The 24819-nt window shown below is 36.9% G+C and overlaps 1 protein-coding gene across 1 annotated transcript; it reads left to right on the top strand.

Annotated features, from left to right (window-relative positions):
• Nucleotides 1-1107: 1107 nt before the first annotated feature.
• Nucleotides 1108-24574, top strand: LOC126754196 (pickpocket protein 11-like). Its single transcript, XM_050466160.1, has 5 exons — nucleotides 1108-1199; nucleotides 18885-19630; nucleotides 21601-21769; nucleotides 24224-24330; nucleotides 24395-24574. The coding sequence occupies exons 1-5, from the start codon at nucleotides 1189-1191 to the stop codon at nucleotides 24571-24573; spliced, it is 1212 nt and encodes a 403-aa protein (XP_050322117.1). The 5' UTR covers nucleotides 1108-1188; the 3' UTR covers nucleotide 24574.
• Nucleotides 24575-24819: the final 245 nt, after the last annotated feature.

Genomic DNA, 24819 nt, shown 5'->3' with positions numbered 1-24819 from the left:
AAATAACCGCGGGTGATACGCAAAATTCATTCAAAAAAATTGTAAAAATACCCTATGTGTAAAGTTTATTATGCTCTATTGTTCCTCAAATGCAAACTAGTGGTCAAATACATTAAACTAAAGATGCGATTGTCTGCATATTTTTAACTAGTTTTGTGCTTTCAAACGTCTTCAACTTACCGAAATTCGATAAAATAATAACTCAAACATGCCTTATTTCTTACTTTGCTTTGTTAACTAACCGTTATTTTAGCATTCTTTTGCCACTCACTTCTTTAAAGTACAATAGATCGTGGTTTCCATCTGGCCGCTTTAATGACATCAATTGCCAAGTTTAACCTTGTGGTATATGAATTTTCTCTTGGCTTAGATTAAGATAGGAATTCTACGACTCTCTTACGTTTCTGACGTTTATCCACGAAAAGATGAGTTGGAATGAATTTTTGTTAATTTACTCATAGTAAATATCGACGAATGCACTTTATGTACTTCAGAAAGACAAGCGTATATTAAACAATAATTATTTTGATGTGACCATTTCGCACAGATGTCACTGACAGTCATACCAACCTAGAAAAAATATATTTGGACGAATGGATTTACCATAATATTCTTTACCAACAGTAGTATGGTAAAAATTGAGAAATCGTGAAAAAGTTTCAGGTTCACGTGATGAGTATACGGTGTCACTAAAATAAATTTATCTAGACAAATAATTAAATTGTTGACAAATCCTTTTAAGATAAGGCTTTTAAAATACAAAATCATTGATTTTTTTAAATATCGACACAAAATACGATACTCTGCTTTTTAGGCATGTGGTTTTCAAGAAAAATAAATGTTAATGTAAAGAATTTAGCTTTATTATAAAGATAAGAGTTTGCCATCGTTTCAAAAAACAGGTGCTGGCTCGAATATATCTAGCCAAGAAGCACAATTTTTATAATTTTTTGATGCACTTGGGGCCGTATATTTGCAATAGCACAACGAAACCTTCTTCCAAGACATTAATTGTTTCGAACATATCTGAATATATAGGGAACGACAAAATACCTCACAAAAAAAAAATATTAAAAATATTCCTTTCCTTCTTTCCTTGCAGTCTTAAATCGTACGTTCCAAGAAGCCACAACGCGAAATAATGAGCTCACCAAATGGTTACTTCATGGGGTATTCTGGTCTAGAAGCATGAATTTCAGGTAATTTTTAAAGTGTCGTAAAAAAAAGGCAATTAATATTTTTACCATCCATTTTTTTATTAGTTATTTGTTAATTTTAGAAAAGTACAGAAAAAAATAAAAAACTAGAAAAAGCAAAAAATTTCAAAAATTATGAGCTGACGAAATGGGGGTCTCGAAAAATTTCCACGTGACCATACCCATGATTTCAACCCTCCTAGTTATCTGAAACCAAAAAAAAGATTATTAATCTAGAATAATGTCGCAATGACCGGAACTACGGAAAAGTGGGAAAAATTTTTTTTTCACAAAATGGCGACTGCCTGAAAAAAAAAGTTTTTTTGGATCACTTTTTCTGACTATTTCGAATTTTTAAAAATAATAAAAATAAAAATTTGGGGATGGGGCTGGTTCCAACCATAGACAAGCCTATAAAGAAGACTCTATAAAAATTTCAAGTAAATCGTACCGAGTAGAACCTGAGAAATCGTGGGTATCGTTCCGAAAAAGTCAGTTTTGAGAAAAACGCGTTTGAAGTTTAGGAGACAATTCTAGCGAACACGGACGCCACGTCACAAAATCGGCTGTATCTCCGAAAATAAGTCGAATTTTGAAAAATCCTTCCAAGGTCATATTTTTGAAAGTCTAAACTTTCAAGATATGCAAAAAAATCGATTTTTTCAAAATCCTAGACAAGAATACCCCCTTCAATAAATTGAATATTTCGTTGTTTGAAGGGCATGTAGCCCAGGCTTGTTCAGACTAAAGATCGTCCAAATCAACATCCTCCGGTACGACAAAGTCATTAATCATTTCTCTATAACGTAAACTATGGACCATAAAATTATGGCCGGCTTTATTATATTTAAATATGAACCAATGAATTTCTCTGGCCATCCAGCACACCAAACAGCATTTTAGGACGTTATGGCGTCTTAAGCGGGTATTCTAGTCTAGACGCATGAATTTTAGACATTTTTTAAACTAAGATAAAAAAAAATGAAAAACATTTTTAGCATCCATTTTTTTTATATGTTTTTTATTGACATTTTAATAATATAAAAAAAAAATTGCAAAAAAAAAACAAAATTCGTCAAGATACGGGCCGGTGGAGTGGCGGCTTCAAAAAAAACGGTGTGTCCTGGATGATATGATTTCAACCCTTGTAGAGATCTAAAACACAAAAACCAAGAAGACTCTTCATTAGTAAGGATGTCGTTATCGGGTTGACCATTTTCAAAAACAAAAAAATGCCGTCGACTTGAAACAAATTTTTTTTTATCCGACTTTTTTCGACCTTTTCGAATTTAAAAAAAAAACTTCAAATCAAAATTTTTGGAAATCCAAGGCAGACGCGATAGAGTATTGTACAAAGAAGATATATACCAAATTTCAAAGGAATCGGTTCAGTAGAACTTGCGATATCATGTCATCATGTCAACCACCTCAAAAAAAGTAGTTTCGAGAAAAACGCGTTTAAGGTTTAGGAGACAATTCTACATAGCAAACACGGACGCCACGTCACAAAATCGGCTGTATCTCCGAAAATAAGTCGAATTTTGAAAAATCCTTCCAAGGTCATATTTTTGAAAGTCTAAACTTTCAAAATATGCAAAAAAATCGATTTTTTCAAAATCCTAGACCAGAATACCCCCTTAACAATAACTTGTGAATTATCATCACTCAAATTTAGTTTCTTGTAACAATCGGGATCGGTGGGTGAATATGGTAATAAATGTACACATTTTGCGTTTCGTTGTTTATTATGAATTTGCAAGCCAAGCTGAATATAAATTAGGTAACAGCTATCAAATACACCAATTCCACCTCTTTGAGAACCACGCGTCTAAAAGTGAACATTATATTATCCATAAATGGAGATCAAAATGTATCTAATTTTTTTTTGAAATACTTTGTAGTTGTATATATTCCTGTACATGCATACATACATACATACATATGTACATATTTATTTATGCATTCCTCTCTCTAGGTGGCTGACAACGCCCACTTTTTGACAACCTCGTTTATCAGCTCCCGCCAATACATTTGCAACTCAATTTAATACCATAAAGTAAATAAACCGCAATTTTTCGCACGCAGACACCTTGAGCAATTGTGTATTTTTGTTATTATTGCAAACTACATACACTTTTGTTTATCAAATAATAGAAATAATCTCGCTTATCTTGCCTAATCTCTAGGCATTCATATACCCTTGTAAATTGGCTTCTCTGTGCATTTGTTATGCTTTTTAGTCACCTACTTATATAGTTACATTTGTACATTTGTGTGTTTGTGTTCCTATTTATTTACCTTGATTTGTTTATTTAGTTAATTTGAAGGCTTTGCAAGTATCTGCAAACTGATAAAGAAAACAACAATTCACCATTTCTCTAATATTTATTTATGTAATCTAAGACTTCGTCTTTCCTTATGTAAAATATGCATTCATATGTAGTTATACGAGTATATACTTGTACTATTTATTTTTCTGAGTTGGCGCCTTGTGTATGTATATAGCCCACTGATGATAGATAAATGCGCTAGGGGGCTCGATCTTATAAATTTATGGTTGCCATTGTCCGTTATCGACCAGAGATGCAGAAAATTATTTTCGCTACTTTTTGAAGCCTTATACTTAAGCACTTTGAAGTACTCAGATTCCTTGTTTCGCATTTTTTGAGCTCGTTGCTATCTGATTAAATATGACCCGGACCGAACCGAATCGATAAACATATTTGTTTTCTGGATTGATACAACTTTTTATATTCGCGTGAAGTTTGATTACCATATGTCAATTAAGGTGTGTTTGTCTAGCAGCTATTTGTTTACGACGCGAAAAATTTATCTGACGATTTTTACTATCACGACCACGGAATCGTTGAAAATTTTGTAGAAATACTTTGTGGACTCGACTTTATCACAAAGTGATGGTCGTGAACTTATCGAAACTCTCCTCCTGTTAGTCATCCATCGACCGACCTCTGTTAATAAATATAATGTAAATGTATGAAGCATGTCAATGCTAGACTGGAACCATATTTTGAAGGCGATTTTAAAGGTTTGTATAAAATGCAATAAAATTTCCTCTTATTAGTCCGTATTAAATAATTAAAATACTGAATTTTCCATCAAAAACAATCACAAAAGAGATGCTTGACAGCGTAGCTGAGAGTCTACATTCATCAAATTTTCTATCGCGTTAAATTTTTCTAATAGTTAAAATTGTAAATAATTAAAAATTTTACTAATTGTAAAACAGTATTACATTAGAAATTGCTAAGCATTATGGTAAACCAAAAATTTTTCTATCGCGTTAAATTTTTCTAATAGTTAAAATTGTAAATAATAAAAATTTGTAGTATCTTATTGAAAGTCGGAAAGCATCTTTTTGTGGAAGTAATATATCATGATGCTAAAAACGTATAATATCGGTTCAATACTACTAACAAGTAATCCAAGAAGAGAAACTTTTTTCACATGTGAGCGCTTGACACGACTCATGTCATGTCACTTATGTTCAGTATTGTTTGGTATTTCATCAGATAAGCCTGAACAACGTTTACAAATCATTCAATTTTAATACGAAAATTCACGTTCTCTAAAGAATGTGTTTCGTGCTTCACTCAACTTATGATCAACATAATCGGCCTACTCAGCTAACTATTCACAACACCATAACCCATCTTGAGACCCAGCATTCATTATAGGATATTATTCGACCGAATAGACCGCATCTAACACCCAGTGAAAAAAATATAGCAGCCTTAGCTGAGAATGTACACGAGGACCGTGGAGAGTCGTTTCGGCGCCGCTCGCAGCAACTCGTACTGGCGTAGGGAACAACTTGGCATATTTTAGGTCGACGTCGTAAATTTAAAGCGTACAAAATACAGACTGTGCAAAAACTGAAGCCGCTCGACCTTCACAAGCGACATCGCTTTGCTTTATGGGCTCTTGAAAAGTTCCAAGAAGATCCGATGTTTTCGAGCCAACTTTTATTAAGCGATGCGTGTCATTTCTGGCGCAATGAATATGTAACTTGCAAAATTGCCGCATTTGGGACGAAGAGCAACCTGAAGAGATTAAAGAGCTGCCATTTTATCCAGAAAAAACAACGTTTTTGTGTGGTTTTTAGGCCGGTGGAATCATCGGTCTATATTTCTTCAAAAATAATGTCGGTGAGAACGTAACCGTCAATGGCGATCGCTATCGCACTGTGATAACCGACTATTTGATTTCTGAAGTTGAAGCTCGTGATCTCGGCAACATTTGGTTTCAACAAGACGGCGCCACTTCCCACACATCAATCAATGGATTTATTGAGAGAACACATCGGTGAGCTGATAATTTCTCGTTTTAGGCCGGTCGATTGGCCACCACACCTACTGTGATTGAAAGGTGAATTTTATATTTATACTTCGCGCGTTTTTCGAATCGGTAAATTTTTTTCTGTAAGTTGGTAGTGCTGTTAAAGACATCTTTGCTAAATTTCACGTCAAAATATTCATTAGTATTTGAAAATTTTATAAAAATTTTATAGGTTATATTTAACGTTTTGTAAGGCTCTAAAAGTGAATTTTTTCGATTTTTACTATGTCTGAATTTATTGAACAAAGAAGTGCGATAATGCACCATCTCATACTGCATTGGTTATGCGTGATCATTTTGCAACATTTTCAACTAACATCGCGCGGCAACCACCGCATTCGCCTGATATTCCTTCGTCTAACTTCTGGCTATTCAACAAATTCACATGACCACTCCGAGGACACCGTTTTGACACGATTGAGGATATAAAAGCTGAATCGACGAAGCCTCTGATAGCCATCACGACGGAAGATTTTTCCAAGTGCATAGATGACTCGAAAATTCGTTGGCATAAGTGTATTGCAGCGGGAGGGGCATACTTTGAAAGACATGGAATGTACAAAATTCACCTTTCAATTTGATCACAGTAACATATCGATAAATATGTGAGATAACTTAAAGAGCATCACACTCTAATAACTAAAACAGTCTACGACTTATAATATACATGACTTAATAAGGTAAACTATATGGTTTCGATTTCTTGGAATAATAAATGTCGAATTCTTTGGCAAAATTTGTTTTTACAAAGTTTTCCTCGGCTTACATACTTGCAATTTCCGGGGGTATAAAATGTTCGGTTGCACCCGAGCTTAGCCATTACTTACTCGCTTTTATTTCAAACTTTTATATTGAAAATTAGCGCAACTATATTCCGTAAAAAGACCTATATCTTAAGCTATACAAGACCAAATCATAACTTTGAGTAATAATAATAATAATTCCAAAAGCCTCCTTTTATTATAATTTTTTTTAAATATCTTATCTCTTATTTATTACAAATAATTTTCACTGTGTATAAGCAAGCCCATTTAATATGAATAGTGTATGTTTAGCATACTTTTAGGCGCCAATTGTTGCGCCTTAATTATTGGAAGTGTTTTGGTGTCAACCCAAGAAACAGCGAAAAGGCGGCGCGTACTACAAACTTCAGCTTGTCTGCACTTTTCCTCAATATTTTCAGCTCTCCGCAAAGTATTTAAGCACTGAAGAGCACGCGTCGACTTCATACTCGAAAATATTAAGAAGACAATATGCCAGTTCAAAAGTTTAAAACCAAGCCAATAAAAAATGCAACTAAAATTGAGCCGTGTGACTATTTCGTAATTTTCGACGATTATTTGCGACCTAAAAACCGACTAATTTTTTCTGAAAAAACACGGGAACTGTTGGAATTCAGTGGTGCGCACTGGAAACCACCAACTCTGAACGAAAGCATACGTGAAAAGTGGCGTCTACTGGCTGAGAAATTTACCCAGCGACGTGTGGTGAAAGTGAAACCTTTGAATAATTTAATTATCGACACAAAAAAAGTTAATATACAACAAAAAGCGCTTAAACCGAAGAGCAGCTTCCAAATCTATTGCGAATTGGCGAGTGTGCACGGTTTACAATATTTAATGGGTGCTTCAAAGTGGCAACGCATATTTTGGTGTTTTATTCTGTGCTGTATGTTGACTTTATCCGTTTATACATTATGGAACTCATTAAGTTTGAATGCCGATAATCCCACGATTTTGTATACGGACACAAAAACAGGCATATTTTGGGGTAAAACATTTCCGGCGATTACGCTCTGCAATTTCAATCGCATCTCGAAAAAGAAACTCAATGAATTGCTAATAAAGGAGTGAGTATTTATAAAAAGTAGCTTTATTGCATAAAAAATTAATTTCGGCAATGAACTATTGGGTAGTCGAAAATTTCTTTTCGTATTTCTAATCAAACTTCAACTTACTCTTTATATTTATATTACTAAATAAATAAACAAAGACAGGTATGTACCATTTTGGTCGATCACTTGTTGCAATTTTTCCGCTAAATCGCAATTTTGAGTACGGAAGCGAGCAAACCATTGCTGTGCTACACAAACTGATACAGCATCATCTCTGTAAACTTTACACATTTCATTGTGGCTATTGGGTTGAGTAAAATCCACGCAAGTGCGTGACTTCCCAAAAATTTACTGATCACCGGCACCATTGGATCTTATTTCTTTCGAAAATTTGATGAAATCGACGCGGAAGATCTCTATATCCAACAAGACAAGTCGTGTCTCATGCTTCACGTCTAAACATGGCCACATTGCAAATTACGAAACTCGTTACTTTAGAGAATTGGCCCAGTCATTGGACTCCAAAATCATGTGATTTAAAGCTTTTACATTATTTTCTCTAGGCATGTTAAATCAAAAGTTTCCGAAATGTTGCACCGGGCCATTGAAATTTGGCGTAAACGGATGGACATATGTAAGCGGAGCCGCGTTGCCCATTTGGCCAACATTTTCTTCAAATCATAAATCGCATAAATTTATCTGCACAACAACAAAAAACAGAACCCATTTTGACAAAATTTAAGTGATTTATTTTATTTTAACATCACGTTGATCTTGTTGGTAGACCCTTTAGATAACCTCTAGATGCCGTAAAAGCCGAACAATTAAAATTAAAACAAAAAGTTCTTTATACACTTTTATTCTATTAGAAATGCACTTGTGCAGCCGATATTAGCATTGCTTTCTTGTTTCATACAAGGTGGCAGCGCTTATAAAAATATCCTGGACTAGAATAATTATTATACCGTTTATATATGGTGCTCATGCCTATTGTAATATTTCTGTAAATCTATGAATTTCTTTTAACATAAAGATGAAATTAAAGATTATTATTTAATAACTAGCTAACCCCGCAGCCGTTGTCCTGCGTGAAATTATGTGTTTTGAAATGAAAAGAAAGTTGAATTTTTATTGTGTTGAAAATAATTTATTTGCGATTTTTCTATATTTTTTTAATGCAGTTTAATAAAAAACATTTTTTGGTTTCTGTTCTGTTGCGTAAATGTACAGAGAAGATGGGTTTCCAACTCGTGAACACGCCACGTATATCTGGCCGTGTGAAAAACATAGCATTTCCAGATTTATGCCACACTCTTCCAGCGACTATCCTTGTGTCCTGTTGATTGTCATAGCAAATGCAATTTTCCCTGGAAACTGAATACGTTTGAACTGAAATGGCTGTCCCTTGTATTCGATAACTGCGTCACAATCAGTTGGGTTCCATTACACAGTTTCGGCGCATGAAGATTGTGAAACAAAATAATGACAGATCCAACTTTGAGACGCAAATAATGCTGCGGCATACCAAGCCTCTCCATAGAATTTAGAAATTCCACTGGATAATTCACGGCGCCGTCTTCATTGTCAAGACGATGGATCGATTTGCATGAGCACAAACATCCCGGAATTTGACTTTGAATCTTCCAGATTAAGTCATTACCAACGGTATTTTTGGCAGCAAAAATTGCGCGTGTATAAAAGCTATCGCAGTTACGATAATTTGGCCAATGTTCGGATAAACATTCCTTGACGAAATTCAGCTGAAATTGATATCAAACCACTGGAAGTATCAACCGAAATTTGCCCATTTCCAATTCTTAGCGAAAAAAATGTAAAATGTCATCGGCAATGTAATTTTTTTCATATTCCATAACTGCCGCCAATTTGAAGGCTGATATGTCGAAATGATCTTCACGAAAAGTATGTGAACTTAAGTGGCATGTGAAGTATCTATCGCACTGTCCATCGTTTGTTTCCAGTGATTATCATGTTCCAGTAATTGCAATTGCTGGCATGTTTCTCAAAAGGTTGCACACACTGGACCATTCACAATACGCAATGACTTAAATGAAGTTGGAAAAAAAGTCGGAAAACTTTCATGAATTGCAAAAATAAATATCCTACAAAGCGCTTTATTGCAGTTCACGTATCGACCCATTTGATACTTGCCAATAATCGCCATGTTGCTTTCTTTGATGACGTATTTGATCGATTTCACCAAACTGCAATAGTCAACATTGACATGAGTTTTGAATGTGAATTAGACAGCAGTGGCGAATATGGTACGATCCATGTGTAGTCAACTTCAATGTGTTGTTAACTTCGATATTCACGCCTCTAAATTAATTGCTAAATGTTCTGCCATTGTCGTCTGGTGAGCGATGCCAATACAGTGGATATCCATCATTTCCAGTTTGCGTTTTCGAAAGAAAAGCACGTGGATAGCATTTACTGTCAGACATACAAACCGAAGTGGGATTGTGATGTCCGCAAGGTCCATGAACCCTATTGGTTTTCACCACTTCGTATAATTCTGGATCTATCTCTGGATCAGGAATTTCCGCAGATTGATGAAAATGATTTCATCAATTTGATCTGCTGTAACCACCATACACATGGCTCAAGCAGCTCACAACTTCCGGTCTTTGACCAAGTATCCTCTGGGTAGCCTAAGAACATCCGTTCGAAGGCGAGCTAATGTGAGAAGGCGAAACATCCCCTGCTTAGGGTTGTGCGCTGGGTTTGGGACCCGCCACGTAAAAAACACCCCCATGAAAAGAAAGCGACAGCCTCGGAAGAGAAACCCCCCTTTTGATGACGACCATGGCAAACGAAATAAGGACTACGAGATAAGGGCATGCACCTGGAATGTCCGGACCCTTAATTGGGAAGGTGCCGCTGCCCAGCTGGTTGATGTCCTCGCGAAAATAAAGGCTGACATCACCGCCGTCCAAGAAATGCGATGGACGGGACAAGGACAGAGAAGAGTAGGTCCTTGTGACATTTACTACAGTGGCCATATAAAGGAGCGCAAGTTTGGTGTTGGATTCGTGGTGGGAGAGAGACTCCGTCGCCGAGTACTATCATTCACTCCGGTGAATGAACGTCTAGCCACAATCCGCATCAAAGCGAGATTCTTCAACATATCGCTGATTTGCGCCCACGCCCCGACGGAAGAGAAGGACGATGTGACCAAAGATGCCTTCTATGAGCGCTTGGAGCGCGCTTATGAGAGCTGCCCCCGCCACGATGTCAAAATCGTGCTTGGCGACTTTAACGCCAGGGTGGGCAAAGAAGGTATATTTGGCACTACGGTCGGTAAATTTAGCCTCCACGACGAAACATCCCCAAATGGGTTGAGGCTGATCGACTTCGCCGGGGCCCGAAATATGGTTATTTGTGGTACTAGATTCCAGCACAAGAAGATACATCAAGCTACCTGGCAGTCTCCGGATCGAAAAGCCACCAACCAGATCGATCATGTTGTGATAGACGGAAGACACGTCTCCAGTGTTCTAGACGTGCGTACGCTCCGAGGTCCTAACATCGACTCGGATCACTATCTTGTTGCAGCCAAGATACGCACCCGCCTCTGTGCAGCAAAGAACGCACGTCAACAAACACAAGGAAGGTTCGACGTCGAGAAGCTGCAATCACAACAGACAGCCGAACGATTTTCTACTCGGCTTGCACTCCTGCTCTCTGAGAGCACTCGTCAACAACTCGGTAAAAGGGAACTGTGGGACGGCATTTCAAATTCCTTACGTACAGCTGCAACCGAAACCATTGGCTTTCGGAAAGAGCAAAAGAACAGCTGGTACGACGAGGAGTGCCGTGTCGCAGCGGATAGAAAACAGGCTGCCTACCTCGCAACGTTACGATCGACCACTACACGTGCGGGATGGGATAGAAACCGAGAGTTGAAGAGGGAAGCGAGACGCATTTGCAGACAGAAGAAGAAAGAGGCCGAAATGCGTGAGTACGAAGAGCTTGATAAGCTGGCAGGGGTAATGCTCGAAAATTCTACGAAAAAATGCGGCGGCTTACAGAAGGTTTCAAGACCGGAGCATACTCTTGTAGAACCCCCAAAGGTGATCTAGTCACTGATGCCCAGAGCATACTTAAATTATGGAGGGAACACTTCTCCAGCCTGCTGAATGGCAGTGAACGCACAACACCAGGAGAAGAAGAACCCGATTCCCCAATCGATGACGATGGAGCAGACGTTCCATTGCCCGATCATGAAGAAGTTCGAATAGCAATTACCCGCCTGAAGAACAACAAAGCGGCGGGGGCCGATGGATTGCCGGCCGAGCTATTCAAACACGGCGGCGAAGAACTAATAGGGTGCATGCATCAGCTTCTTTGTAAAATATGGTCGGACGAAAGCATGCCCAACGATTGGAATTTAAGTGTGCTATGCCCAATACATAAAAAAGGAGACCCCACAATCTGCGCCAACTACCGTGGGATTAGCCTCCTGAACATCGCATATAAGGTTCTATCGAGCGTATTGTGTGAAAGATTAAAGCCCACCGTCAACAAACTGATTGGACCTTATCAGTGTGGCTTCAGACCTGGAAAATCAACAACCGACCAGATATTCACCATGCGCCAAATCTTGGAAAAGACCCGTGAAAGGAGAATCGACACACACCACCTCTTTGTCGATTTCAAAGCTGCTTTCGACAGCACGAAAAGGAGCTGCCTTTATGCCGCGATGTCTGAATTTGGTATCCCCGCAAAACTAATACGGCTGTGTAAGTTGACGCTGAGCAACACCGAAAGCTCCGTCAGGATCGGGAAGGACCTCTCCGAGCCGTTCGATACCAAACGAGGTTTCAGACAAGGCGACTCCCTATCGTGTGACTTCTTCAACCTGCTTCTGGAGAAAATAGTTCGAGCTGCAGAACTAAACAGAGAAGGTACCATCTTCTATAAGAGTGTACAGCTGCTGGCGTATGTCGACGATATTGATATCATCGGCCTCAACACCCGCGCCGTTAGTTCTGCTTTCTCCAGGCTGGACAAGGAAGCACAGAAAATGGGTCTGGCAGTGAACGAGGGCAAAACGAAATATCTCCTGTCATCAAACAAACAGTCGTCGCACTCGCGACTTGGCTCTCACGTCACTGTTGACAGTCATAACTTTGAAGTTGTAGATAATTTCGTCTACTTAGGAACCAGTATTAACACCACCAACAATGTCAGCCTGGAAATCCAACGCAGGATTGCTCTTGCCAACAGGTGCTACTTCGGACTGAGTAGGCAATTGAAAAGTAAAGTCCTCTCTCGACGAACAAAAACTAAACTCTATAAGTCCCTCATAATTCCCGTCCTGCTATATGGTGCAGAGGCTTGGGCGATGACAGCAACCGATGAGTCGACGTTACGAGTTTTCGAGAAAAAAATTCTGCGAAAGATTTATGGTCCTTTGCGCATTGGCCACGGCGAATATCGCATTCGATGGAACGATGAGCTGTACGAGATATACGACGGCATTGACATAGTTCAGCGAATTAAAAGACAGCGGCTACGCTGGCTAGGTCATGTTGTCCGGATGGATGAAAACACTCCAGCTCTGAAAGTATTCGACGCAGTACCCGCCGGGGGAAGCAGAGGAAGAGGAAGACCTTAACTCCGTTGGAAGGACCAAGTGGAGAAGGACCTGGCTTCGCTTGGAATATCCAATTAGCGGCACGTAGCGAAAAGAAGAAACGACTGGCGCGCTGTTGTTAACTCGGCTATAATCGTGTAAGCGGTGTCTACGCCAATTAAGAAGAAGAAGAAGAACCACTATTCCCATCCAAAGAAGAATGTGTGCGTGCGGCAAATCACTCTTTTTTGCTACTCAACAGAATACATCCAGCATCTAACAGCACCATATATACCATACGTTGCTTCAAGATAAAGTCCATCAAACATCGTAAGTGTTGTTTGAAATGTCGTGCTTTGACATCGTGATCGCTTGCTAACTGACCGCGATCCATAATTCCGCACGTATGTCATCGCATCTTGCCTTGCCTTGCCTTGGCCTGCCATACGTTGATGGCATATGTAAATAAGGCCGACCGATATTAGAGCGACCTATTCGTGGCTTCGTAAAAATATTCAATCTGTAAATGATCACTTCGTGTGAAACACACATAAAGTTTTCACTGAATAATTTTCAATATTTTTTTTTTTTTGAATAGCCGGAATAAAAAAGCAAGCGACCGAAATTGAACGATTCAAATAATTTACAAATCAAAATATTGAAAAACAAAACAAACAAAAATTAAAAAAAAAATTTGTATGGAAAAGTTACTTTTTGGAATTGTCCAATTTTCCGACTTTTCCTCATGAAAAGTATAAGACTTAAATGTCATTGAGCATGTATGGGAAGGATTGGCTAGACTTGTATACAAAAACCGATTTAGCTGAATCAATGACCTGACAACTGCAATAATGGCAGAGTGGCTAAAAATCCAACCAGATTTTTGGAAGAAATTAGTGTAATCTATGCCAAGACGTCTCCAAGCCATTTTAACCGCAAAAGGTTATGCTACTAAATATTAATTAAAAGAAAATAAATCCAAATACAAACAAAAATAAAAGTGTCCCATTTTGCATTTGACATTCAAAACGTATGTGTATATCGTCACCTGAAATGCAAAATAACGTATCATCAAAAAATTCGAAATTGAGCGTCTTATTGCTTATGATTCACTACTTCAAATTACAAACATAATATTACATATATCCAACATTTTCAGTTTCTGCGCTCATATATGAACCAATTTTAACCAATATTAAAATTGTTTTTCACTCTTGTTCCATTTTATGTCGTGTTTAATTCATGCCACTGTAAATTTCCGAAAATGTTGTTACGTTATTTTGCATTTCAGTTGACGATATGTTTTTTTTTGGCTTAGTTGCCATGAAGTAGGGCGCTGGTTACCCAGTTTACGAGAAATTAGTAGTTAATATAAGTTTAAAATATGTTGCTTACTTTTTATTAAAAAAATGTATCGTTTTCACTCAAACTGGAGCACAGTACGGTGTCCCATTTTGCGTTTGAGTCACTGTACATATAAGAAGATTATGGTATGAATATGAAGCATTTCAATTATTATTATTAATTTATTCGTATAAAAAATTTTAAGCGTTACATTTAAATTTCTCAAATTTTCCTAAGTTTGGATTGCAGCTTTTTCCTATATTTTCATACCATCTAAATGTACGATTTTTTTTGTACCAAATATGGCCTATAATATAGCAAGAGTTTGAGGTTCAATGTGGTTGCATACCTTTATGAAGATTTTATCTGAGCTGATTGTTCTTTTGAGACTCGGTATGATTTTTAGTTAGCCGTAGTGTTTAAAAGGCGTGTGTATAAAATTTACTTATAGCTATCAGACCATTAGTTTGTGAATTATATCATTTTGAGTAAAGCCACTTTTGTTATTGTGAAAAAACTGGATAAAAAGGAATTTCGTGTGTGGATAAAATTTTGTTTTTTAAAGGAGAAAAACACAGTTGAAACAAAAACTTGACTTTATGACAAGTTTCCGGACACTGCCCCAGGAAAATCAACCATCAATGATTGGTACGCTGAGTTTAGAAGTGGTGAAATAAGCACCGAAGACTGTGAAATCAGTGGACTGCAAAAAAAGGTTGTTACCGATAAAAACATCCACAAAATGATTTTTGATGACCAAAATTGAAATTGAATAAAATAGCAAACACTCTAAATATATTGGGATACGAAAAACGGTCGCATTTGAAGAATAAGCAAGTGCTATTTCACCAACACAATAGTGGTGGCCGAAAATGAGGCACGTTTTGAAATAAGGGATAAATCGTACTAAATCACTATAATCAATATATCCTCTTAAAGGAAACTATGTTGAATAATAGAAGGGTCAAACCACGTCAGGTCATGCAGGTAAATTTCGAAAAATCACCGATTTTTAAATTTAGTAGTTCATTAGGAGGGGGACCAGACGCATACCCCCTGATATAAATATTTCGTCAAAATTCTTTTTTTTGTTACAGTTATTGAAGATTGAAATTTAGAGGACGATAAAATTGTAAAATTATTTTCTCATAAACTTCATGGACAATAGTCTAGCTGAGTGATTCTGCAAAACGTGGTTTGCACGATTTTAGAATGGTGATTTTTTTCTTGGAGGACGAAGATCGGTCTGGGCTATCAGCAATTTTGAAGATAAAGAACTGGAAGCATTAATAACACAGTACAACAGCTAATCTGGGGGTGAGAAATTCCAAGTCAGGGTGATAGTACTAGGTCAGTATAGTAAAACCCTCAAAGGGTTTGGCTTTCGTATGTGTCAGTTTTTTTTTATGACCTTTTAAATTTTTTTTCTTATCCTTTTTGCAGCTCCTTTATTCGCACATGCATAGCAATTCAATGAATTGTGACCTTCGCCAGGATTAGTCCAAGTCATTGGGAGACCGATTGGCATACTTTCACGTCTTCTATTTTTCCAATCCATTAGACGGTTGTAGCAGCTTTTATACACTATATTTGGTATCCAATTTTCGTTCACTATAACATTTTGGTTGAAGTACATCTCGTATGTTTGAACAAAATCAGTATTGAAATTTCCCCTTTTTTATGTGTTGAGACATATCGAGTTATGTTAAACTACGTTTTTGCCAAAATGTTACAACTAAGCGAAAAAACATCAAGATAAGGAAAAAATTTAAAAGGTCATAAAAAAAACTGACACATACGAACGCCAAACCCTTTGAGGGTTTTACTATACTGACCTAGTACCATCACTCTGACTTGGAATTTCTCACCCCCCAGACAATAATCCCAAAAATGTTCCACAGTGTAATTGAAGACTGATTAAAGAGCACGCTAATTGGGTGTCATATTGATTGAAGCCCAGAGACGTAAGAAGACGATTTGCATGTCCATGTTGCTTGACCGCTACAAAAAGTAGTCGTTGTTTGCTTCGGTGGCTAGTATAGCAACTGGTTGTCTTACTACAACCAATTACGTAACAAGTAAGGAAGGGTTAAGTTCGGGTGCAACCGAAAATTTTATACACTTGCAACTTGCAGGAATCAATGCCAGCGAAATACTTTAAGGTCTAAAACCAATCATATAGAGTAAAGTCAGCCGGATGTTCGAAAATCCTGATATTGGTTATATAGGAACTGGGCAAAGTTTTCGCTCAAATTGACCTATTTTAGGCACAAAGATGTACTGTTATGATTAAAACACGCTCTCTTATTTTCATTAGGATAACTCACATATTGAGCGATATATGCGGTACAAAGTCACCACAAAGTTCGAAAATCTTTATATTAAGTATATTGCGGTATTTTCGATCAAAAGTCAACTATAGGTACTGGGGTCTAAATATTCGTTACTTACGGGCTTGCACAGTCTTTATTGGATGCAAGTACAATATTCGTATAAAGTTTTATCCCGTTATATTAAATGCTTTATGATTTGTGATTTGGTAACTGAACGAATCAAGTGAAATTTAAAACTGCGCTATATGAGAAGTAGGCGTGGTAGTTGTCCGATTTCGTCCATTTTCACACTGTGAATAAGAATGTACAAAAAATACCAGGTACTAAAATTTGTTGAAATCGGTTGACCGGATCCCAACATATGAAATTTCACCAAAAAGTGGGCGGTGCCACACCTATCATCTGATTTTCACACCGGCTCACATTAAGCTCTATCATACGATCTCGGTGGTAAAATTGTATTTCTCTGTCATATTAAGTTAATGATTTATCGCGTTCTACGCACTTTTAAATTTTTTTGTACTAAGGAACCCACATACCAAGTTTCAGCGAGATATCTCAACGGACAGACAGACAGTCAACCGGTTTTCAACTTTTCTCTTCATCCTGATCATTTATATAGTGTATGCATATAACCTCATATCTATCTTGCTTAATTTTAGGTGATACGTACAACCGTTAGGTGAACAAAACTATAATACTCTGTAGCAACCGGTTGCAAGAGTATAAAAATCATATGTGTACCTCAAATCAACAGCAAGCCGATTATCCGATTATCCGGGATAACACTCTGTATGGGGCGGGAACAGAAAGACATGCTGGATTATGAGCTATCGGGTGAAATTACTAAAAGGGAACGCTACATTGTTGTTGGTAGTAAACTCTTAGTAATTTCAACTTGAAGAGAGCAATTGTTGAAAATTATTCGTTATTTCCGACTGTCACATGTCGCAAGACCAGTTAGAAGCAATTTGGAAATCAGCGGATGCTGCAGACGCATTATTGGAATAGGATTCACATCAGAACAGGTTTTTATACTCTCGCAACAAAGTTGCTAAGGAGAGTATTATAGTTTTGTTCACATAAAAACTAAAACTAACTAAAGCTAAAACTAAAAGAGTCAGATATAGGGTTATATATACCAAAGTGATCAGGGTGACGAGTAGAGTTGAAATCCGGATGTCTGTCCGTGCAAGCTATAACTTGAGTAACTTGGCTCTATAAGAAGGTTAAGTTCGAAGATGGGCAAAATCGGCCTACTGCCACGCCCACAAAATGGCGAAAACCGAAAACCTATAACGTGTCATAACTAAGCCATAAATAAAGATATTAAAGTGAAATTTGGCACAAAGGATCGCATTAGGAGGGGCATATTTGTACGTAATTTTTTTGGAAAAGTGGGCGTGGCCCCGCCCCCTACTAAGTTTTTTGTACATATCTCGGAAACTACTATAGCTATGTCAACCAAACTCTACAGAGTCGTTTTCTTCAGGCATTTACATATACAGTTCAAAAATGGAAGAAATCGGATAATAACCACGCCCACCTCCCATACAAAGGTTATGTTGAAAATCACTAAAAGTGCGTTAACCGACTAACAAAAAATGTCAGAAACACTAAATTTTACGGAAGAAATGGCAGAAGGAAGCTGCACGCAGGCTTTTTTTAAAAATTGAAAATGGACGTGGCGTCGCCCACTTATGAATCAAAAACCATAGCTCAGGAACTACTTTACCGATTTAAATGAAATTCGGTATATAATATTTTCTTAACACCCTGATGACATGTAAGAAATATGGGTGAAATCGGTTCACAACCACGCCTTCTTCCAATATAACGCTATTTTGAATTCCATCTGATGCTTCTCTGTATAATATATACATTAGAAACCAATGATGATAGCGGAATAAAACTTTACAAAAATACGGTATTTGAAAAATATGTAAATGACGGATAATGAAATCTCGATTATCACTTTAACATGCGAGAGTATAAAATGTTCGGTGACACCCGAACTTAGCCCTTCCTTACTTGTTTTAACTAGTTAAAAAGTGGCTTCGTTCATTCTTGGTTACCAAACCGGACCCAATAGATAAAATTAATTTGACTGTCTAATATGTATAATGAGTCTGAGATCACCTCTAAACTACACCTACATTTAACAAAAACAGAAGTAATAAATATATATATATATATATTTTATTTTTATTCTGCTTTCTTTTCAGTTTTAGTTCCGAAACCGCCGACCAAATTCGTCCCCTCATTCCATATGTCTTATACAGCGCATTGCCGGTAAATGCCACGCCTGCTGACTACCGTTCCTTGCATAGGCTTTTGACCAGCGCAAATTATACACACAGCGATTTCTTAGAAAAAATTTCACCAGATTGCGAAACTCAACTTGTACGTTGTAAAATACTTGGTCAAGTACATCCCTGTAATGTACTCTTTCAGCGTGTGAAAACACAGCATGGCTTCTGTTGTTCATTTAACTATAATATCATTATAAATGGAAATCAAACAGCGGAAGAGTTAAGCATACACAGCAATCGCTTCGGCCCAAAATGGGGTCTATCGGTGGTGCTCGATCCACAGATAGAGGATTACTATGCGTCTAGAAATAAATTTGGTGGCTATCAAGTATACGCACACGGTGTATACGATTTTCTCAATATCAATGACCCACATCAATTGGTTTTGACTGGCAACTCCATTCATATTCATACTGCACCACTCATCACTCAAGCCACGACTTTACTGAAGAATCAAGATCTGCACCTGCGTCGGTGCTATTTACGCAACGAACGTAAACTTCTTGCGTTTGCTGAGTATACACAACAGAATTGTTTTTCCGAATGTCGTAGTGGAAAAGTGTTGAAGATTTGCGGTTGTGTGCCACCACTATGGCCTCGTGCGCAGAATTGGACAGTATGCACCCTATTGGAGGCGAGTTGTATAATGGCTCAAATTGGTAAGAAAGATGTATGTATTTTTGTACCGAGTTATTAGATGTATGTATTTTTGTACCGAAATTTAATAGTATTGACTACCTTTTGATCTAATCTAACTTGATCTGGATTAACAAAAAAAAAAAAAAACAATACATTACCTTTCGCTGGACTGCGGAGTAAGGTAAGGTGTTTACACCAATGATTGTGACAACTATCTTTCTCTATCCGACTACAAAACTCAGCCAGGATCTTCCAAGCAGAGGTACTAAGTACCATACCATAGAAGATATACTGTGAATTTCTACTGAATAACTACGGGAGGATACAGAGAGCGGCAGCTATTTAAATACAGCGGCGAAGAACTGACTTGATCTGAGCACAACCTAAGTGTGTACTAAACAGGAGAGTCTCACAATCTTAGCTAGATAAGCCTCCTTAATATCACATATAAGCCCCTATAGAGCGTAGTTTGTGAAAGACCTAAGCCAACCGGCAACAAACTGATTGAACTTTATCAGCGTGTCTTTAGACCTGGAAAATCTACTATTGACCATTTATTCACAGCGCGCAAATTTTAAAAAAGATTCGAAAAAGATGTCGACACACACAATCTCTTCGTCTATTTCAAAAGCGTCTTTGATAGCAAGAAAAAAAGCTGGCTCTATCCGCTATGCCTGAATTTTGTCTCCCTACAAAATTACCACGGCTGTGTAAACTGACGTGAAACAACACCAATAGCTCCGTCGAGAACGAGAGGGATCTTTCCGATCCGTTCGATACCAAGCGAGGTTTCAGACAAGGAGAGCAGAGCAAAGTAGAGAATACATTCTTCTATAAGATGATATGGGTCTGGAAGTGAACGAAGACAAGAGGAAATATCTTCTGTCAACAAAAAACTAGTCATCGCTTTCTTGGCTTACAGATCACTATTGGCAGTCATAACTTTGAAGTCTTGGATAATTTCGTCCGTTTTGGAAACAGCATTAAGACCAACAAGAATATCAGCATTGAAATCCAATGCAAAATCTTCTTACCAAAAGATGATAGGCAACTACTTAAACTTTGTTCTCTCTCGACAAACAAAGTCCAACCTCTACAAGTCCCTCATCATTCTCGTCCTGCTATATGATGCGGAGGCATGGCAATGACAACATCTTATGAGTCGGTGTTGGGAGTATTCGAGAAAAAGGTTTTGCGGAAGATTTATGGTTTTAAGCGTATTGGCAACGGAGAATACCGTAGTCGATGGAACGATGAACTGTAGCCACTGATATAGTTCAGCGAATCAAGATGCAGATGCTATAGGTACGCTGACTACGTCATGTTGCCATGAAAAACCTCCAGTTGGTCAAACTAAGAACTTTTTCAGGCGTATATGAGGCGAAGTTAATACCATGCCCGCTGGGAACGATTAAAAGAGAACAAATAGCTCAGAGCAGATGACAATCAATAACCAACTGCAAGATAAGGAAGCAAATATGAACTAAGTGTGACAAGATCAGAACTAAGGTGTTATTACATTGGTCCAGGAACAATACTTTTCACTTTCTCTGTGTATGCCCAACTCTAACACAAACCAGACTAAGAATACTCGGAACCCATCAGACACCAAACCTTGAATAACTGTTCACAAAAAGCATAACGGATGTAAGTATTTTCATTGAGAACACCAAATGGTTTGAGCGCAACAGTAAAACAAGATAATAAGATCATAAAGGCCTATATATATTGTATCAAAATGCTAATGGAGCCTGAGGTGGCAACACTCCTACATAGCGTGAATACGCGTAAAAAGGGTTCATTGTTGAAAATTGTGGCAGAATTTGTTAGTTGAAGAGAGAAATTTCGCATCATTTCATCGGAAAACAACTCTTCTGTTCATTTGAGTAACCTCAATTTGTGAAAAACTTAAAATAGTTCCCTTTTAATATATGTATACTTTGATTTTTTCAATATCTGTCAGTGTATATTGCATCTTTCCTTCATTTAGATACGCTTTTTACAACAATTTACCCTAGCAATACGGATTATAAAAGTGATCTCAAGGCTGAAAGATACATTTGTGATTGTTATCCGGAATGTGAGTTTCAAGGGTATAAAGCGAACTTCGATAGTATGAGTTTAGATAGAAACTATTCAATAAATAATATGGATTTATAGTAAGTCTTAGTTATAATAAATGTTTACTTATTTTGGTTTTGGTTCCACAATTTTTTTCCGTGTCTTCTTATATTTGAGCACTATATACTACCTATATAATATGAAGTTTCTTATTTATATCCAATATTTAAGTCCTCGATAATCATTTGAAAGTTCTTGCTTCCCTCAGATGATTTACTAATTTTAAACCGCTTAAGTTCCGAAATCATATAGATTTCAGATTTTGTGTATACGGTGTATACGATCGGTTAATTTCTCGTTGAGTTATGATGTCAGTAATTTAGAAAAATGTTTCTACCTCCGAGCGGTCGCTCTTTAGAACGCTGCTGTCCAAAAACTATTCAAGATACGACTTTGCCGATTTCACAGGATATGTTTGGAGATATAAACTACCAACGAAGCAAAAATACATGTTTTTTTTTGTGTTGAAATTGTCACACTGGTATGTTAAGGGGGTATTCTTGTCTAGGATTTTGAAAAAATCGATTTTTTTTGCATATCTTGAAAGTTTAGACTTTCAAAAATATGACCTTGGAAGGATTTTTCAAAATTCGACTTATTTTCGGAGATACAGCCGATTTTGTGACGTGGCGTTCGTGTTCACTAGAATTGTCTCCTAAATTTTAAACGCGTTTTTCAAAACTGACTTTTTCGGAACGATACCCACGATTTCTCAGGTTCTACTGGACCGATTTACTTGAAATTTTTATAGAGTCTTCTTTATAGGCTTGTCTATGGTTGGAACTAGCCCCATCCCCAAATTTTTATTTTTATTATTTTTAAAAAATTCGAAATAGTCAGAAAAAGTGATCCAAAAAACTTTTTTTTTTTCAGGCAGTCGCCATTTTGTGAAAAAAATTTTTCCCACTTTTCCGTAGTTCCGGCCATTGCGACATTATTCTAGATTAATAATCTTTTTTTTTTGGTTTCAGATAACTAGGAGGGTTGAAATCATGGGTATGGTCACGTGGAAATTTTTAGAGGGCTCATAATTTTTGAAATTTTTTACTTTTTTTAGTTTTTAATTTTTTTCTGTACTCTTCTAAAATTAACAAATAACTAATAAAAAAAAATGGATAGTAAAAATATTAATTGCCTTTTTTTTACGACACTTTAAAAATTACCTGAAATTCATGCTTCTAGACCAGAATACCACCTTAAGGCACCTGTGAGCGAAATATTTTCAAAATCTGTCACAATGTTTAGTCATTTTCTCGTTGATGATATCTCATCTGCCTAGTATTGCCCGATTAATTGACCTCCGGTTAATTGATTTTCCAGTTTATTTGAATCACCTGATCGGTCAAAAATATATTTCCTACAAAATTCGTGTAAATTTTTCCGTTTAATTGAACCCGGTTAATTGGTTTCTCCGCATAATTGGTTAAAAACATGTACCTTTGCGTTAAGGTAGTAGTCTGGTAACTTGTGTTCAAAAAATCGAAAATTTTGTTGTTGTTAATTTGAAAGTACAATGTCCTGAGAATATACTGTGAAAATTTCAGACAGAAATTCAAAATATTTCGGAAGTTATAACGAGTTTCCTAGAGCGCCTCGGAGTCCTCTCTCTCGGAGTTGTTGAACTTTGAACGCGTCCTAACTTTTTTTCTACAGAACCGATTGCTTTCAAATTTTAACAGGCTGTTCTACACACTTATAGTTCTCGTCGGTAATAACGAGAATTTTTTTCACTGTTAACTTTTCATTTTACAACTCTTTCTTTGCTAAGGACTTTTTTTTTCAAAGTCCGCCATTTTGTTATTTACCCTTGGAATTTAACTTCAGCAGTTCCGACCAGAATGACATGTCTATAGATTAAGAATTATCAAGAATATTTGATTTCAGATAACATCAAGAGCCAAAATCACCTGGGCCACCCACGTGCATTTTTTTGAGGTTCCAACTTTGAGTGACATTAATAATAGTAATAAAGTATTAAATTTTTTCAAATAATTTTTTTTTTTATTTTCAATATGTAAATAAAAACACTAAATATTCAAGATAATTCATTTTTATTTTCCTATAAAAAACCACCCACCAAAGAAGTCATGAAAATAGGCATAACCAGACTACTACCTTAAAAAGATTTTCTCTGGCATCAGCATTTGAAAACATATGTATGTTTAGTGGTGAATATATTTTGTGTGGGGCTGATGTAGAGAAGCAAGAGAAAGCAGTTGATTCTTCGAAGCCCTGAATTTAACTTTTCTTTACTCTTTTTTTTCATATCCTAAAATATGTTATGTTTCATACATTTCTGTTCATAGTAAGTATCAGTGATTAAGTAAAAGCTTTATAAAACGCATTTGCTGTTATTTGTGTCAATATATTAATTTTTACTTTTCACATGCATACATATAACATATATATTAAAATACAAAAATTTATTTATTCATAATTCCATGCCAATTAATTTTTGTTTTCCTCCAATTCTCATCTTCGCTTGTATATAGCCGCGGTTTTGAGCTAAAAAATCATTTGGTGGTACATGCCTACTACGCCGATATGTTTGGTGCTTACATGCGCCTCGATGTTGTGTATCATTGGCAAAACTATTTCGGTTCGTATGTTAAATAGTAACTCATTGGAGAAACTAACGAGATACCCATTACTTTAATTCACAGGTTTGTTCGGCGGTATAACCAGCCTATTCATGGGTATTAACTTCATCTCTGGCTTTGAAATAATTTTCTTTCTCTCCGTACGACCAGTGGCCCATCTGCTAACGAGGATAAATAAGCGACGGCAAGCTATGAAAAAGCAAAAGGAACTAAACAAAAATCATAAAGTCATGAGAAACTAATGCAAGCGGTAGCGAGAGGTGGGAAGTGTAGGTTAATTGTAGTCAAAATATTGCTTGTTCACAAACGAGGTCAATATAGCTCACATACATACATATGTAAGTCGAAATGAGTTAACTTTTTTGAGTCATTAACTCTTGTTGGCTCCCAACGCCGTAAGATGTTCATCGTGTTCATTGTATTTAACGGTAATTGATATGCGCACTTTATTGTCACACAAAATATGTTCACTGCAAGTGTCTATAATT

Source organism: Bactrocera neohumeralis, chromosome 3 (genome assembly GCF_024586455.1).
Source record: "Bactrocera neohumeralis isolate Rockhampton chromosome 3, APGP_CSIRO_Bneo_wtdbg2-racon-allhic-juicebox.fasta_v2, whole genome shotgun sequence".
NCBI classification, from domain to species: domain Eukaryota; kingdom Metazoa; phylum Arthropoda; class Insecta; order Diptera; family Tephritidae; genus Bactrocera; species Bactrocera neohumeralis.
Note: the sequence above shows the minus strand (reverse complement) of the source record. Positions and strands in the feature narration are given on the sequence as shown.